The 18,059-nt window shown below is 48.3% G+C and overlaps 2 protein-coding genes across 2 annotated transcripts; one reads left to right on the forward strand and one right to left on the reverse strand.

Annotated features, from left to right (window-relative positions):
- Nucleotides 1-1,929: 1,929 nt before the first annotated feature.
- GUCA1B (guanylate cyclase activator 1B) lies at nucleotides 1,930-8,952 on the forward strand. Its single transcript, XM_005230316.3, has 4 exons — nucleotides 1,930-2,407; nucleotides 4,516-4,665; nucleotides 6,081-6,195; nucleotides 6,818-8,952. The coding sequence occupies exons 1-4, from the start codon at nucleotides 2,204-2,206 to the stop codon at nucleotides 6,943-6,945; spliced, it is 597 nt and encodes a 198-aa protein (XP_005230373.1). The 5' UTR covers nucleotides 1,930-2,203; the 3' UTR covers nucleotides 6,946-8,952.
- A 2,616-nt stretch (nucleotides 8,953-11,568) lies between these two features.
- Nucleotides 11,569-16,798, reverse strand: GUCA1A (guanylate cyclase activator 1A). The gene is made up of 4 exons (XM_005230315.3): nucleotides 16,361-16,798; nucleotides 14,298-14,447; nucleotides 13,651-13,741; nucleotides 11,569-13,269 (listed from the first exon to the last, which is right to left on the reverse strand). The coding sequence occupies exons 1-4, from the start codon at nucleotides 16,556-16,558 to the stop codon at nucleotides 13,109-13,111; spliced, it is 600 nt and encodes a 199-aa protein (XP_005230372.1). The 5' UTR covers nucleotides 16,559-16,798; the 3' UTR covers nucleotides 11,569-13,108.
- Nucleotides 16,799-18,059: the final 1,261 nt, after the last annotated feature.

Genomic DNA, 18,059 nt, shown 5'->3' on the forward strand with positions numbered 1-18,059 from the left:
GCAGGAGGGCAGCACAAAATGGTGGAAGGCTTCACACCAGCGCGTGCAAAACTCCCCACTGCGCCCCAGGCAAAAGCACGATGAGCCCTCTGCACCCCTGTCCCGGCAGCAGCACCTCTGCTGCTTTAAAGAAAACCCATGCCCTCACCTGATGCTAGCAGAGATGATTCAAGAAATAGGGTTGAAGGAAAAAGCTATTTCTTTACATGGTATATGGTAACTGAGCATGGGGAAACGGAGAATGCAACAGAAGTATCGTATAAGTACCACTGACTGTGGCTGCTAAAGACTTCTTTCGCGTAGGTCTAGCGAAGAGACAAATGCTGGGGGACAGATCCCATATAACTTTTTTGGACGAGCCAGACCTCAAGCTGCTCTGCTGCAGACAAGTGATCCTGGAGCCAGGGGCTAAAGCATCTACAAAAGGACGGGCTGAGTTTACTAATTGTGTTGCATTCTTCTAGGCACAAAGATATGCAAACGGGATTCCTCTACATTATTAGGTTAAAATGCACCATTTTGTTGAAAGAGAGCAGTTTTAACCTTTTTAGCAACCCCTCTGGTCCTTGCCACCCATCTTCATCTTGCTGCTGTACTGCTTGTAGCCTCTTCTTGCTTAAGACTCTTAAGAGCGAAGCCATGCATTGCCTGGGTACCCTTATGCACAGAAGTACAAAGTTATACCATACTGCCGCAAATCTGTATGTACATGTAGTACCTCTGATGGGTTACTTACAGGTATGAGTAGATTCAGAGCAAACCCTGTTCTTACAGGAGGATATGAATTGCTGCACTGTTCTGTAGTATCAAATTTTAGACTGATTCCTAGCCAGTGTTTTTCCACCTGAGAAACTCTTCTATTCTAAAGTAGCAGGGGGAAAAAAAGAAATCCAAAAAAAGTGAACAGTTTAAATCCTTCTGGGCCTTAGCACTGCTATAATAGGGAATCTATTGTTTCCTATCAATACTACCCCAATCCTCTTAAAAGAGGAATCCCACCTGGATGCCGGGCTGGCTCAAACACGTTTATACCTACAGGTCATTGCTTTCTGGCTGACACAAATAATGGCTGGATGCAGAACACAGCGTGTGATACGGATAAAAGCTGGTGGCTCCAGTAAGGAAAGGAAAGAAGAGCAGGAGGCTGCACGGAGCGAGGGGGGGCTTGATCTCTGGCTGCGGGTGGCTGTGAGCTGTGCTGCCAGGCTGGGGGGAGCGGCTGCAGGACAGAAAGAGGCTGGGGTGGTTGTATGTTGTACCTGCAACAGAAGTGGTAAGAGTAAGCAGGAAGTGTATTTCAGCAGATAAAAGCACAAGAGAGGGAAGGGGAAAAGGAAAAGTCCATACTTAATAAAATATCAGGCAATAAAATGTTCCTGTTGCTCCTGGGAGTTTTAAGAATGAATTGTGAAATGAGAGAAATGTGCATATTTGTCTGTGTGTATTTACTGGTTCTCCTGATCTGTACAGAGTGAAGCCTATAGTAGGTATTCAATTAACTTTATGCATTAGCAGCTTTTTTTCATGTGAGCAGTGTTACTTGATTTGTCTTATTTTTTTTAGGGTTTGCTCTCTGCAATTGTTGTTTGTTACTCCGTCCTATTTCACTGAAACATTGGGTATCCCCCACAAGCAGGTGATACATGCTGGTATCAAAAAAACTAATGTTAGGGAAGTTTGCTTACAATCCCTTTTTGTTTTCTAGAAATACTACAGTAAAGTGAATGGGGTTATAAGTCATGTGTAGAGGGAAGACTGGCTCCCATTTTCTTTGTTATGAAGGCATTAAAGTGCTGGAGGACCCTGAGCCTCTGGGATCTGCTCCTAAATAGGGCACAGCTCAGAACACCTGAAGGTCTCTTACTCATGGGTGAGAATCTCCTAATGATCTTAGCTATTTTTATACATGCCCGATGCCACATGTTATACTGCCCTAATGCAGAGAAGCAATTCTACAATCACCAAGCGAGCACACAAGACCGTGGTGGTGAAAACTGCAGGAGAGAAAGAGGAAGAAGAAAGTAAAACACACACAAAAAGGTGAAATAGCAAGACACAATATTGGCATCAAATAAAGGAACAAGACAGGGAGAAGAAAAAGAACAAAAAAACCTAAAGGTGATAAAAGGACCGTACAAGCAAAGGACTTTGGCAGCGTTTTCCTTTTGCTCCTTCTTTTTTTAATTTTGCTTTACGGAGCAAAATGGGACAGCAGTTCACCAACGCCGAAGGGGAGCAGACGGAGATTGATGTTGCAGAACTGCAGGAATGGTATAAGAAATTTGTGGTTGAATGTCCTAGTGGGACCCTCTTCATGCACGAATTCAAGCGGTTCTTCGGGGTCCAGGATAACCGTGAAGCAGCAGAGTATATTGAAAACATGTTCAGAGCTTTTGATAAGAACGGGGTAAGTGGTGAAGGGTTTTTACAATTATTTGTCTCATAGTTTGCACATTTTCTGTAAATTGGGTGTGGTTTGGTGCAGTTCTCACCATTGTTGCCATGCTTCATGAGACTAAGGCAAGGGGGATGGATCTGCTGGGGCAGAAGGAGCACATGCTGCACTACTGTGTGGGCTGGTATGGATTTACCTTCTCATAGGTCTGTACGCAAATTAAACACAGAATGTACCCTTAAGGGACTAAGGAGGGATTAAAAGGTTGACATTTAGGCAGTTACATTTTGAGACTGTATTGTTGAAAGGTCCTCAAATAGCCAAAGTTGCTACATGGAAAAAAATATCTATCTGTTATGATAAAGAGGGAATTATAGTGGAGAAAAGTCCTATTCAGGCTTGCTATACATTGAAGGAAGCATATATACAGTATGAATAGGTGGCAGGTAACAAAATATTGATTTTAGCTGATCAAAAGCAAAGGAATGCTGAACAATTCAGACATTCTGGTTTTGATTCCCTTTGCTGTATTTGTCATTAGACACCTGGGAAAAGTGGGCTTTCTGGTTTAGTAGCAGTTCATGCATACCCCTGTGCTGCTGCAAAAGCCAGCGTGATACTAGCCTGCGATATTTTAGATACTCAAAAGAAATGTGATACAGTTGCCTTTCTCATCTTGAAATGGCTAAGCAACGGTGGCCGAACAGTTCAGGTTTGGTTGTTTTTTTTTTTCCTGAAGGTCTTGATCATATTCAAAATACAGGGTTATTTGTTGCTGTGTATCAAGATGGGAAAAGAGGAGACAAGTCTGTCATCTCGGATATACCAATTTCCCTTAAGCTTCCTTTAAAACAAGAGGCAAAGTCACACTGAGGTAACAACAAAAGTAATTTTTTGGGAAAGGATAAAGAAGCTATGGAAGGCATGGGCAGGTCAGACTTGTCTCAGAATCTGAAGCTGGCAAAACCCAAATTCCTGCAAAAACCTCGAAGTCCAGGTCCAAATTCAGTTCTGAAAGCTGTTCAGAAAGGGTTGCAGAGCAAATGGTACACATAAAAAGCAAAGTCCCGTTCCTAGTTTATAGGGTTGCCTAGTAAGGCTGAAAATCTGTTTTCAAGGGCTGCTGGTACTTGCATTTATTAGGAACGCTAAATTAGTCCTGGGTTCATGCTTTTGCTTAAATATGCCCATGGTATATAATCAGTTGAGCAGGACTCAACAATCTAAAGGATCATTAGGAATATGGTAAGAAAACAAACAATTCTCTGTTTGCCTTGTTATGCTTGCTGGCCTCCACAGCCCAGGAGCAGCAGTTTTCACTTGCGGAGTAAGTAACTGGCGGAGGTTTTGGTGCCCCCAGCAGAGCCTGTGGGGGGGGGATGAACAGCCCAGATCCTCCAGAGGGTTCTGTTAACTGGGTGGGAAGGCTGAGCGGGGGTACGGGGATGAGGACGGGGCTGAGCCCTGGGGTGCTGCTGATCTGCATGCCGGCCATCTGCTGGAGGCTGCCGAGGAGCCCTGCTTCCCCGCCACCTCTGGGTTTTGAGGAGGATGAGCACTCGATGTGAAGCTTTTATTGTGGGTATCATTGTTGCTCCATCCTGAACGGTGACCTTTCATTGTCATAGTCTTGCTCTGGTGACTCAAGATCAAACGAGAGGCAAGGATGGAAGGAAGGGGTCATGGCTGGGTGTCGGTCTCAGCAATGAAGCAGCTGTGGTCATTGAGAACATTGAGAAGGGCAATCCCTTCCCAAAAAGTCAACACCTCCTGCACTGGTCCTCATCCGCCTCCCCATCCTCCATGTAATCTGTCTTGTCTTGGGGTGTTTAAATTGCTCACTCCTGGGGTCCTGGTGGGTGTCCCCCCTTATTGCACTGCAGGAGGATTGCTTTGCTCTCCACTGTCACGCTCCTCATGGCTCATCCTGGGTGCGGAGGGGTACGGCTGTGCTTGCTGATGGCCTGGGCTGGCACAACTCTTCTGCAAAGTGATTATATAAATAAATAGCTGTCCCAGGGGTTATCTTTTTGGCAGTTTTTCTCCAGGTTTTGTAAGCAGTTTTCTATCAGCCATACCCAGTTAAGTGTCATTCAGCTGCTGCTTTTCTGTTTCGACAGGATAATACCATCGATTTCCTGGAATATGTAGCGGCCTTGAATCTTGTTTTACGAGGAAAACTGGAACACAAGCTGAGGTGGACATTCAAAGTATATGACAAGGATGGGAACGGTTGCATAGATAAACCTGAGCTGCTGGAAATTGTTGAGGTAAGTAGGCATTGCCTAATCACTTTTTTTTAAGCAATCGCTGTTCTTTGGCAATGTAATGATGTTATATGGGTTTGGTGATAATTAGGTTTCAAGGCAGCTGTGGGGAGTGATGAAGTGAAAATGCCTGACCTTGGTGAAAGGGTTCAGTGGTTTGGAGCCCGATGGTGTGGCTGAGGGATCACTTATACCCCCTGTGGCCAGCCTGGCCCCTGCTGCTGCTGAAGCTGTCCAGAAGTGCAGCACCTGGGTGCTGTAGTGGAGCTCCTGTGTCTCTGCACTGCCTTCCCGTTCCACCTTCCTACAGCAAGATGCGTGGCACTGGCCAGTGGAAGAGGGTTTCGCCCCGTGTCCCTTACAGGAGCCAAGTTTCCTGCCCAAGGAGCTGCTGAGAATGCACTGAGGGCACAAATTAGTACAGAAACCGCTTCTGTAATTGTTCCTTTCTGGGTTTCTGCCGTGTTCTGTGCTTAGCTTTGAAGCACAGTTTAGTGACTGTGTGAGGGTGGGGGGGAGGCATGGGGCTTAGCAGACAGCCAGACACAGGGCACCTGGGTGTCACTGTAGGTGAATACCCTGGCGATGGTGCTGGATCACCCCTGCACCACAGGTGCTGTTACCCTCACACAGCAGTGCTTGTGAGGCTTAATGCTTATCAAACGTTGTAGGATCTTGGGTGAAATGCAATGTCAAGGACACAGCAGAAAGGGCCTGCTTTCCACAGATTCCTTTTTCACAGACTGGGAAGTCTGACCAGCCTGTTACCTGCAGCAGCAGCAGCGGTGTGGGAGCATCTGGGGAAGCTCAATTATAGTTTTGAGGTCAGCAAGGAATTGGCCGGAGCTGTGTTAGGCCCTTGCTAATCCCCTTTCTGGGCAGACTTCAGACAAAACCTGTCAGCCTAAGGAGTAAAGTTAATAATGAACAGGTGATTGTCATGGGAGGAATAGATAAAATCTTCCCCTTTCCAGTGACAAAGTGGAACAGAAACTATGGTTCAAAATATGTGCTAATACAGGTTTGATCTTGCAGCTGGGCCACAAGTTCCCTGGGAGAGAGGGCTGGGTAAGTCCAGATGTGCCTGGCCTCAGATGTTAGGGAAAAAATCACTCTCAAATGTCAGATGATTTTCCCGGTTTTTGAAACTCTCTTTGCAAAGGAACCCTGAGGTCTCACCAATATGCGTAGGGAAAACAGGAGGACAGCAGCTTCAAAGAGCAAATGAAATAATCTGCGGTGTGTGTGAGCGTAAGGTTGGAGGTTTCATTACAGGTCTGAGGCTGCTGAGTGGCAGACCTTTCTAGAAAGGTTAAAACCGCAGCCAGTGTGAGAGACCTTTACGCTATTGGGAAGATAATGGAGTTCACTGCTTCTCATTTTCCAGCCCTTCTCTTAATCTGTGGACTTCTTTTCAGTCTATCTACAAGCTGAAGAAAGTGTGTCGGTCAGAGGTGGAGGAGAGGACCCCGTTGCTCACGCCGGAGGAGGTGGTGGACAGGATATTTCAGTTAGTGGATGAGAACGGGGATGGTAAGTGACTGATGGCTCAGATCGCATTCATGCGTAGTGAGGAGTTATCTGTGCTGGGCAGGCTAGCTTTAATCACGGCTATCTGTCGAGAAGTCACTCAGCATTGTTAGTCATGTTAGACACGTTGGGTTTGGTTCTGGTCTGTTTGTTAGAATCAAGAGAAACTTGGTGCTGCAGGACGAAATAGTTTTCATTGTTATTTTAATGTAAAGTGCAGAGGGGTCACTGTTCTGTCGGGATTTTGCCACACCGTTCTCATCCTCTGAAAGCCCCAGTAGCCAGAGCACTGGTCCCAGGCCCAGCACAACTAGCCTGAGCAAAGACAGTGGCTCCAGTTGAACTGGAGCATGCAGGATCAGACTTGCAATCGTCCTGGAGGAGCATGTGCAAGCTACTGCCCCATTCCATGTTAGCCCACGGGACGGGGCAGGTGTGAATGCGTTGGGTTACAGCGCGGTGGTTTGTCTTGCAGCTAGCTGGCCTTCCCCTACATGGGGAAATGAAGCCTGACTTTTGTCTTACTAGCATATTTTCTGAAACTCAGATGGCTTTTACTTCCTGCCACCTTCTTATCTGTCATGTTTTGTCTTCCCATCCTGTGTCCTCCTCATCTCACCCACAGGGCAGTTATCTCTTGATGAGTTCATTGATGGGGCCAGGAAAGACAAGTGGGTGATGAAGATGTTGCAAATGGATGTAAACCCTGGGGGATGGATCTCTGAGCAGAGAAGAAAGAGTGCTTTGTTTTGAGAAAATTGGGGTTTGATACAGCTGAAAACCCGATGCTGACTACAACTGTGGCTCTCTTACTCTAGGGTGGTAGTGGCTTTCCTTTTTATTACAATCTCAGCACCCAGATGAAAACTTCAGTGGTTTAAGAAGCCATATCTCAATCTAAAACCCATGTGCTTCATACTGCTGGTACCCAGAGACTATTTTTGGCCCATGAATAACTATTTCTGTGTACACAATACCATGTTTGCCAGCTCTGGTTTTTGGTTACACCCCAAGGAACAAACTTATTGTGGCTTCCTGCAGTGGATCCTGGGCAGGGTTTTATTCTGATGACAGGCTGGATGGGGAAGTGAGAAATCCTGACACAGTGGTACTGTCTCCAGTGCGGACTAGTTGCATCACTCATGCCTGCAGAGATACAAACAACATCAAACCCAAAGAGACACCAGAAGAGGTGCTCTGGCAGCCTTTATGCATGTTTAGTAGACTACACTAACGTAAAATTATTGAACACTAGCATATCACTATCAAAAATGAGAATTGGATTATAAGCGATAGCCAAAACAATAGACAGAGCTGAGGAAAACCTAATGTTTGGGCTGGACAGGTGGAGCAGGAACTCCTTGCATCTCCCCCGTGTGAACCGGAGTTTGTTCCTTGTACCTGTTCAGAGACCTGGGTTTCTGTGGGGCTGGAAAAATGCAATTTCCAAACAGTGAGCAGCAGTGGAAACTGTACTTCTTGACAGTCACATTCAGAGGACAGATTTGCACAAGTGTGATTCTGCTCCTTTTTGGAGCCCCTGTTTCTTACTGAACCATCACTCTAGAACAGCTTTTCCTGCCCTGTGGAGACTGAATGAGCTCCAGGAGCTCCAGGACCGTCACTGCACTGGGAGGAATTTTGTGTGGAAGGGGAGAGAAGGGAAGAGCAGGGTTTTGCTCGGCGGTGCCTCTGTAACAAGAGGACTAGCACTGCTTTATCGGCAGGACCACAGGCTGGAACAAGTGACAGAAAACCTGAGGGAGCTATGGCAGTAGTACAGTGGTTTTACACTGGACTTAATTTAGCCACCAACTATAGATATAAAATTTGCACAGGTTCTAGGCTGAGCTCTGCTATTCTAATCCACATTCCTACATATATACGTGTATCTGGAAAGAGATTTTGTGTTGAACCAACATTTTGGCTCACCTTTATTAAATGTATTGGCTTATTTGCAAGAAAAATTTCCCCAGGGAAGTAACATGAGATTGTTTTATTTTAATTTTCCCATGGGACCAGGGGGCCAGGTCATGCCCATGAAAAGATTTGCAATCCTTTTTTTGTGGCCTTTAATTATGACTGCAGTATCTTTCATTAGTTCATTAGTTTGCTGGTTTGTGGTCTCATCAATTTGACCGATGTTCAAATTCAGGAACTAGAGGAAGTATTCAGGATAAGGCACAATCAGTGCTAGAGTTCAAATGCATATACATTTCGACTTCTAAATAACCTTTCTAAGAGTTCTCTGTAAATACGCACTAGCTTGTGACATGCTTACTTATAGGAACTGATTAGACTCCTAGTTCATGCTGTAAGGCAGCTGTTTAAAGCTCGTTTAATTCAATAGTTTATCAGCCAGAGATCAGAAAGAAAAATCTTAACTTCTGAATTGGGGCGCTGGAAGAAAATATTCACTTTACTGATTTTTTTCCAACTTGTGGACAAATGTTTTCATGGGAGGATACAAGTATCTAATTCCTTAAATTTCAGCATCTCAACCAACATTAACACGCTCTGCTTCTCACACAGTTGTTAAGTGGATGTTTAGTTCCTACAGCTGCACTCTGCAGGTTTGCTTCAGTGCTTGAAATTCTCTTGTTCTGTTCAGCTGGTCAGATCAGGCGGGGAAGGAGCTGGCTGGCCCCCCCACGCCGGCAGTCCTCTGCTGCGGTGGTAGAGGGCATCCTAACACTGAGCACTTGGGCAGTTGGCAGAAATTTGGTAACCATGAATTTAATAAAGAATCATTTATTACAATTCTGCTTTGTAGTATTTATTTTTCACTTTGAAGGTGAAGACCTGTGTGAGCACCTGAGTGTCTGACCAAAACTGTAGCCTTTAAGACTTAGGTAAATGAATTAAAGGGAGTTGTGAGGTGTGACAGCTAACCTGGATGAGACAAGTGTAAGGCAGAGATGCTGCTGCTATTGTGGATGCAGAGTCAGAAAGGAGTCTTTCTGGTTAACTTACGTGTAATGACAACAAAAAAGGTAAGTGTATAGTTAAAAATAATTTCTCTGGATGCATACAATGAAGTGAGCTGGCAGCGCTGCAGTCACGTGGCCCCTGTTTTAACCCTGCTGGGACTGAAATGGGAACCTTGAAGAATTTAGGGCTCCAAGTGTTGGACTTGGCAGCCAGGTGGTTCCACATCCCCTGGCCTGGGCAGACCTAGCATGGCAGCGGTGCACACGGCCGGTAACGCTTGTGTGAGTGCTGGCATAACCCAGTGGAAAATTGTTCCTCTTATCGAATGCATAATCTTTTGTCAAGAAATCACAAAGTGCTTTAGTCTTAGTCCTATTTTTAAATCCATAGGTATAAACACTTTGATCTCTTCCCAAACTCAGTTCAACATTCACATCAAGCTGTTTGCCAGGCATTTTGCATAATCCATTTTCCAGACTTACAGGCCAGCTAGAATTGGATTTGACTGATCGGATTTCTTTTTGGTCTAAACTGGGAAACAGGATGGTTTGGAAAAGGCAAATGCTGTGTGATTTTTCTGAGCTTCTACCATCTGCTCTGATGTTTGATGCCCCTGAGGTTGGGTAGGATTGAAGGTGAAACAAACGGGTTAGAAAGCTGAAGGTGAGGCTGTTGTTGAAGGGGGCTGATGGGGAGAGGCACCAGGGAAAAGGAGCCAGGGGGGTATCGCATCCTAAAATACTACAGAAGGTGTATTCCTGGGGAAAGTGCTGAGCAGCAAAATGATGAGGCTGAGAAAAAGAGAGGATAATTACATTGAACTTGATGCTTAGCCATATTCTTCATTTGTCTATACACTTGATGTTCTGAGAGGGGATGTTCGCCCATGGGTAGCTGGAGTTTGGTGGCTGCCCAGAGGAAAGATTTGTGTCCAGGTCATTCCCAAAGCACCCGTGTGCAGCCTCCCCTTGAAAACATCGTGCTGAAAAACAGAGTGGCCAGGCAGGGGCTTACACATCCCCATGCTGATCGCTATGGGGACTTTTTGTGGTCTTGCCGCACTGTCATTTTCTCCCAGCACCCATGCTCAGCTCTGGCAGTATGGGGAAACCTTTCGTTCCTCCTCCTCTTCAAAGGAAAGTGCACCTCAGGAGTTTAGGAAGTATCTCGAGCGTATTACCCTGCTGAGATAAATGGCATGGTGAAAAACCGAAAGCTTTTAGTGTAGCTGTAACTCTTAACAAACCTGGCACCAGAGACTTGTCCCAGGTCATGGCAAAGGGGGGGCAGAGGTGGGACCTGCTGTGCAGCCCTGCCAGCCCCTCACCACGGCAGCTCCCAAAAAAAGCCTCTCCCATGCTCACCAGAGGGGCTGTGCTGCCTCATCACCAGGGATATTGTCACAAGAGTGAGCAGTGCGTCTGTGCTGGCACCCAAACAGCCACCACTAGTTTGAAATAATTATGCCTGAGTTAGGGCAAAGAGAGTCACAATATTCGTTTTTAATTATTTTTAATTTGCTTTCTTAGAGGCTGAAATAACATCCTTTGGAGAGAGACGCTGAGGTTTGAAAGGTGCCTTCGGCCAGCCAGCAGTTCTGAGACAGCCCTTTTAGAATAACTTTGTCTTTATAAATAGAAATCGGGCTTGTCAGGGCTGCTTCTCGCAGCTTCTGGGGCACGCAGAGGAGAGAGCTGAAGGAAGCACGGGCAGGACTGACCGTGTCTCTCAAGCTCCCTCCTCGCTGCTGTTGTAAAGACAAAGTGCGGTAACTTTTGTGCCGGTCTTTTGAGGGGGAATTAATGTTGTTGCAAGAAGTATTGCACCCTGAGTAAACAGCTCAGCCTGGCTCTAACAAGACAATTGCAGCCTGTTCTTTCTTGCACTGGTGTAAGCGGAGTGGCTGGACAAGCTGGCCCATCAAAGGGTTCCTCTCTGTGACCCGTGGTTTGTGCGCCCACCCAGCACCACCGGAGCCCGAACCGGGCTGTCAGGGGCCGTGGCTGAGCATCCCGCACCCGCTGCCTGTCTGGGCAGAGAGCAGGGGCAGGAGGGACCTGTGGGGCTGCCACACGTGGCCCAGAAGGCAGCAGGGAGGAAAGCAGGAGGTGCCTGGAAATGTGGGAGGGTAAAGCAGAGCTCTGGAAGAAAGAATTGTAGGACTACCCAGGGGGTGAGGTTTTATTAAAGCAAGCAACGCTTGCTCAATGCAGATGAGGTTCAGAAGAGCAGGCAACACCCACGGGATGCAAGAACCTCAGGGAGCAGCCCCTTTTCTGCCCTGATTCTGAAGAAAACAGACCTCTCCCCACGCTTGTGCTGTTCTTGCAAAAGAACTACCTTAACAAAGCCAAAACAAAGGTTCCTGCACTTGTACAAGACAGCTAATCTGTCCTGCTGGAAACAGAACGATCGATTGAAAGAGAGAAAAAACACAGCCTGGAATAATGTTGTAAAATACCTTTATTAGTTCACTATAACACTGGAAGTACAAAAGCTTCCAGGTAAAACACAAAAAATTAAAAAGATGCACAGGAAAGATGGTCAGAAAGTTGCTTATGCATTGCAAGTATTCAGTGCTAAGTAACAAGTCTTTCAGCTGGACAAGAAATCCTTCCTGGTGTCCTGTATTGCCTCACTGCACCTGAAACTTGCTCCCATCAGATGAGGAACCTCCTCTCCAGGAGCAGCTGAGGCACAGCCCCCGCTGGGTGCGGGAACAGAGGGGGGGGGGGGGGGGCAAGGCTACTGCTGCCGCAGCCTCCCTTGTGCGTATGCTGCCTCCTGGGCACGGCCCCTGCTCGTGGCACCAGCAGGTGAGATTGCTGTGCCCAGGATGCTGTATTAAGAGGTGACTGGGTTTAATTCCACAGGGGATGGTACTTGAGCCCACTGTGCTGTGGGGGTGATGGTACCCGTTGCCTGCTCAGGAATACTCAGGTACTTGTGGCCACTCGTGGCACGGACACTGTGCCTAGCCCGTCTCCAGCAGCGCACCCCTCTGAACTCCATGCAGGTGATTTGCTGCTGCTGCTGCCCTTAAAACCACCTGATGCTCGAGCGTGCCACAGAGTGTTACTGACAGGAGAGTTTAAGTTTGTCATAGAGGTGATAAGACATGCAGGAATATTCCTACAAACATCAAAACTTTTCCCTCTCAGGTTACTGCCATTGCAGCCCTTCCAGATATTTCAAGGAGAAACATGCCCCTGAAGTTCAGATGGTTGTTATAAAAAGGCACCATTCTATGTTTTGAATGCTTTTAAACAAAGAAAATCCACTGCATTCACCACTCCCCTTTTTCTAGCTCATAGATGTTTTTACCTTAATTATCCCTAACAATTGCTAACAGAATAACAAATCAAAGACGGAATGACCAAAACCGCTGATCTTGTGCTCTGGAAATATATATGGGAAGAGAAGGTTCAGGTCTGCTGTTGAGGTCCTTTGGGGATCCCTTCTCACCGGGGCCAGGTGCCAGGCAGCCCTGCGGTTCGTCCCCCACAGACGCTGGTGTTGGCCACTGCCTTGGTGTGAAATTTGAGGTTCCCTTGGTGCGTTATCTAACTGCATCGCCTGGTGCCGCTCCCCCTTCCCAGGGGGGATGAGACTCTACCCCCGCTCAGCAGCAATATCCAGAGCACCCAGGCCAGCAAAGGGCCCCGTTGGCAGCCCAGGGGTGGCTGTGGGCTTCCAGCGTGACGAGCAGCTGTCACAGCACCCTCTCCGCACAGCAGCCTTCCCCTCACCGGCTGGCGCAGCGGGGCCAGGCTGGGCCAGGCAGTCCCAGTGGGCCCCAGGCTCCCCACACCATCTGCCAGGGCAGCAGCGCCTTCGGAGCAGATCCTGGTCCCTGTGCTAGCGGGGGAATCTACCGCGGTCACACTGGTGCTGGGACAGCTCACCGGCTGCCACCACCGCAACCCGAGTTGTTTGAGTAATGTGAGGGGGGAAAGGTAGAGATGCAGGGAAGCATCCTGGGAGCCTACTGGGCAGGCTCCGCTGCCTGCTCCAGCTCGTGCGGGTTCTTCCCGTCGTTCTGGATCAACTGGACGATGTGTGTCAGGTCCAGGCTGCGGGTGAGGATCTCGAGCAGCACTTCGTCCTTTTGCACGCCCTCCATGAACTCCTCCAGGGAGAGCTCGCCTGCGAGAGCACGTTCAGAAAAGGTCCGTTAAATCCTGCAGCCTTTCTCCCCCCGCCGCTGCCTCGGAGCAGCCCCCCAGCAGTGGCACCGACTATAAAATGGGACCTTTCCTGAGGGCTTGGGTCTGCGTGTCGTACTCCCCAAACCCCATCACAGCTAAACCCCGTGCAGATCCCCGCCGGCATGGCGAGGGGCAGTTTGCAGCATCCCCTCGGGCTGGCTGCAGCCCACGGAGCGGCTGGGGAGCCAACCCTTCACAGGGAGCTGCTCTCTGCTGGCTCTCCCCATGTTTTGGGACATCCAGCATCTGGAATTGCTCTGGCCGACTGAACCGGGGAAGGTGGAAGCAGTATTTGGCATTGCATAAGAAAGTTCCTCACCGTCTCCGTTTATATCAATTTTGTCGAACACCATGTTTGTGAATTCCTCAGCTGTCATCGTTTCATTGCACTGGTTGATAGCTCGAATAGCCTGGAGGGAAAGAAGGACACAGAGGACAATTACTGAGCGTTGCATAGGTTTGGGTGTCCATTCTCACAAGTGGCTGAGTGACTGCACATGAGAAGCCAAACTTTTTTGCAGGCAGTTAGGTTCTAAAGGGAGTAAGTCCTTTCTAAAAATCTGGAGATTAAAATAACTTTAAAAGGCAATCAATGCATTAAGAGATTAAGTGGGCATACTGAGACAAACCAGGAGCTGTTCACCTCTGAAAATCCTTAGATTAAATTCAAGTGCTTATCTCAGCCCGGGTTTCAGTGGACGTGGTTAAGCAATGTGCAAAGAGACAAGGGGTTGCTGCGTGTCGGAGCGTGCAGGTGCCCGTGGAGGGTGTTCGAGACAGGTCTGGCCAGGGCAGCCAGCCTGGCAGGAGCACCAGCGGGGGACAAGCAGCTGGTTGGGCCAGAGCCTGCTAATTGTACCAGGGAGCTGACTTTTGGGTTGGAATACCCTTGTTACAACCTTCTTAGCTACCTGTGACTGATGACAGTTGTCCGTGATAGAAACGGGAAAAGCTGAGCCCACTCACTTTGAAGATGTTCAGCAATTCTCCCCGGTCAATGCAGCCGTTCCCGTCCACATCGTAGAGCTTGAAATACCACCGCAGCTTCTGATCCACCTTCCCTTTCAGGACCAGACTCAGAGCTGCCACGTACTCCATAAAATCTATGTAGCCATCCTGAAAGCAGAAGGTTAGAAGCTAGGTGAGATGAAAAGCAAAGAGTCAGGCAGTAAGTGATTTTCCTGGTGTCACTTTTGGAAGTCCCTGCTGGAAGACCTCAGCGTGTGGCCACCACCCTGAGAGCAGGGGCTGGGGGAGCAGCAAGGCTCCGGCACAGGTCCCCGCGTGCCCACCAGTTAAAACCAATGCACCGTACGGTGAGGGCTCCATGTGAATCTGTGCAGAGCCGTGACATGCTGGTAACAAACCGACTGGTGTGTGCACCTGGCCTGAGGACTGGCAAAGCCTCGAAAGCGAGCCTGTGCTAAGGAAATCGCTTTATGCAAAGCAGTGGTAATTGAGCGGTCAAAGAGGAGCAGGCTTATGCAGATGAACCCTGATGGTTAGGTATCTGAAGGATTACCTAACCTTACCCTGGCTGCACACACCTATAGCTCTTCGCTGCAAAAGGGTCTCACATGCAGACCTCTGGGAGAGGAGTGAACTACGGAGTTACCCCAGCATGTTGCTGACATCTCAGGCCGGGCAGGCGCTGCTCTGTCCCTCTGCCATTTGTGTGTCTGCTTCACGTTTGATCACGTCAAAAGCACAAACAGTTTTATCTTTGACTTTCCTCCTAAGTGTTTGCTCACGACCAGCTCACGCCACAGCATTAAGAGACGTTCGGCTGGACCCGCAGACTGCTCTCCAGCCAGGTTACCAACGCAAAGCTGCCGGGGTGAGCTCACGTGCCAGAAACCTGCCCCCAGACGTTGCCCCATGACCTTCACAGCCTGTAGGAAGCCTGCTAAAGTGCCTAGTGCCTCCACACAGCGTGTGGATGGCACACACCATGAAGGCACAAAGCACTTTGGAGAGCAATGGTACCTGCTACAAACCACAAACAGCCTTCGTTAGAGAATGAACCAGTCTTGTCAATGAACAGAGCCACCGGAGCATGGGGCCGGTTCAAGAAGAGATCATCTGCTTTATCCCACTGCTGCGGGAGCCAGATTAGGTATAAATAGCTCCTGAGCCCCCGCCAGCAGGATTTCCTGCACACCAATTCCCTCTTCAGGCAGGGCCAAGGCACAAGCAAGACACCTAAGGGATTTAGGACCGGAACTGTCTTATTTTTGGTGGGATTAAGCCCACTAAACCCTTCGGATTGTCATAAAATAAATTTCTCATCTCACGAGGTGCAATTTCAAATCATTTGCAAGTAAAGGAGGATGTTGTTTCCTCTCGGAGACACAGCATCCATCTGCTTCACTGGCTCGGCTCCTGAGCTGGGCAAACCGTGCTCCCAAAGGTGTGCAGGTGCTCCGGGACTGCCCTGCTCCGGGGCTCCGGCTCAGCGACAGCCTGGGGTGCAAAGCCTCTCCGCAGGGAGCAAGGGACCTGAGCTCCTTATCATGTGGGACTGAGCACATGTAATAAAATCAATGAAACTGTAATCCGGTTATAATTTAAAACAATAGAAAAACAAACCCACGCTGTTCTGTAAACCATAGCTCCTGCCACGCTGCATGGCTCGGGAACTCACTGTTTCTGCATGAATGCAGCGCTTGTTCTCACGCTGCTCGCTTGTTCTTTGCTGTCACAACATTCGATATTTAAGGATTAAAGGGCACTTCATTTTAAAGGGATCACAGGCTACCAGATAAAACCCCCACTATTTCAATAATTTTAAACCAAAAGGAAAATATAAATTCTGAAAGAAGTCTATATTCTCCCAGAGCAGTCGGCAGCTGAGGAGGTTTTGCTGACATTTTTTGCCTTACATAACTTTTACAATCTAGAGCACCAGACCATACGTACTTACATACACATCTGTATTGCACACACACAAATACACCGCACACCATCACACGCAGGGAGCAGAGCACAGCCGGTCCCTGCACGGGCTAAGTGGGAAGGACAATATTTACCTTGTTAAAGTCAAATGTCTCAAACATTTGCTCAACGTATTTGTTCGCTGATGGACTCAGGTTCTTCAAGCCAAAAAACTGTTTGAACTCATACAGGGTGAGCTGGCCAGACGGACACTCCGTCATGAACTTCTTGTACCACTGGTGGCACTCGGTAGTGCTCAGCTCCTCCACGGCTTTCCCGTCCATGTTCCCCATCTCCACACCAAGTGCTGGTCACTTTGCAGCCAAAAATGGATGTTTTCTGAAAGTCAACGGCTTGCTTTTAAATTCTGCTTCTTGCCTTTAAAGTCCAAATGTCCCTAAGCACTGCAGGGATGACAGTATGGGGAAAAACCAGACTGCTTGGCACGTGGGCTGTACCACTTCAGTGGTGGTGGTGATGGATGAAGAAGACACCTCTCCCCAGGAAAACCCAAAAGCACAGGACCCTCCTTGGACATGCGGGTGGCATTTAAGCACCCAGTAAATCCCTCCCCGGCCAATGAGGCTCAGGAGGGTGATGGGCTCCTGCCAGGCATTAAGAGCTCAGGATTAAAATAGAAAGGCGGTAAAATGGGAATCTTGCAGATTACAGGCCCAGCAGGAGATTATGAGGGTGGAATTTTCTCTGTGATGATGTAATCTCCTAATCCACTTCATTTATGATTTTGTGTGGGGTCACACGAGCGGTAACTTTTGCATCAAAATCAGAGTAATAAGAAAGAAAGAAAAAAACCACTGGGAAGGCGCTGTGCTGTGTTACTGTCTCTTCGGTGCCCCGCAGCCTGCGGCGGCTGGCGGGTTGCCAGACGGGCTGTCAGCTTGAGCCTGAAATTCAGGGAGGGGGAAGTGCCGTTGCAGCTCCTACAAGAGATGCTCTGAGGGTAAATTTGGTGTGCTGAGACAAACATAGAAACATAATTGCTTTGAATGGTAAAGCTTTAAGTGCTTTAAATGAAGACACCGGATGCTACGGTGACCTTCTCCCGGGGCAGCTCCCTCCCCTCCCAGCGGCTGGGTCCCCGTGTTCTGTCTCTCTGGTCCTGCCAGCTGAGTGTTTCTTCCACGGAATCTCCCCACTTGTGGCACGTCTCCGGAGCGTGTCCTGGCTGCTGCATTACCAGCACTCTGCTGACACCGGTGGGGTTGAATTCACAGCTTTGATTTTCATTGATGATGAATTACCATGAAAAATTCTCCATGTAAACATGACCGAAACTAATGTTGTTTTACTCTGACACACAGCATTCAGAGGAAGACTGGGAGATAAAAAAGTATATCCTCAGGGAGCAGCATGGGCCAGCTCCTCCACTAGAAATGAAATAAATGTGACTACCGGATCTCCACCCAGAAAGCCTGACCCAGAACACTTACTTTTTTATATCTGGCAACTTTAAGGCAAAGTACCCAACTTTTACATGTTGCAGCGCTCGGTATTGCTTCTGCACTGAAGCAAATTAGAAATAGCTCTGCTAGAGCAAGCGGTCACACAAGTGTAAAACAGTTAGGAAAAAGGAAGTAGACTGAGGAGCACTAATTGGATGTGCTAATCCTGCACTCACCGGCGGCAGCAGGGCCAGGTCCCCACCGTGTACAGCACCTGTGAGCAAGGTGAGCCTTCAGCGGGTGCCCTGGGCTCTGAGCCACCCACTACAGGGGGCACGGCTGGGGTAGGCCCTCCTGAAGCACACAGAGGGGTTGCGATATTGAGGCATTC

The sequence above is a fragment of the Falco peregrinus genome, chromosome 16 (assembly GCF_023634155.1).
Source record: "Falco peregrinus isolate bFalPer1 chromosome 16, bFalPer1.pri, whole genome shotgun sequence".
NCBI classification, from domain to species: domain Eukaryota; kingdom Metazoa; phylum Chordata; class Aves; order Falconiformes; family Falconidae; genus Falco; species Falco peregrinus.

Coding starts and splice junctions, on each gene's coding strand:
- GUCA1B (XM_005230316.3), top strand. CDS start 2,204: ATGGGACAGCAGTTCACCAACGCCGAAGGGGAGCAGACGGAGATTGAT. Junction 2,408..4,515: donor GAGCTTTTGATAAGAACGGG/GTAAGTGGTGAA, acceptor CTGTTTCGACAG/GATAATACCATCGATTTCCT. Junction 6,196..6,817: donor AGTGGATGAGAACGGGGATG/GTAAGTGACTGA, acceptor TCTCACCCACAG/GGCAGTTATCTCTTGATGAG.
- GUCA1A (XM_005230315.3), bottom strand. CDS start 16,558: ATGGGGAACATGGACGGGAAAGCCGTGGAGGAGCTGAGCACTACCGAG. Junction 14,448..16,360: donor AGACATTTGACTTTAACAAG/GTAAATATTGTC, acceptor TTCTGCTTTCAG/GATGGCTACATAGATTTTAT. Junction 13,270..13,650: donor AATTGATATAAACGGAGACG/GTGAGGAACTTT, acceptor GTGCTCTCGCAG/GCGAGCTCTCCCTGGAGGAG.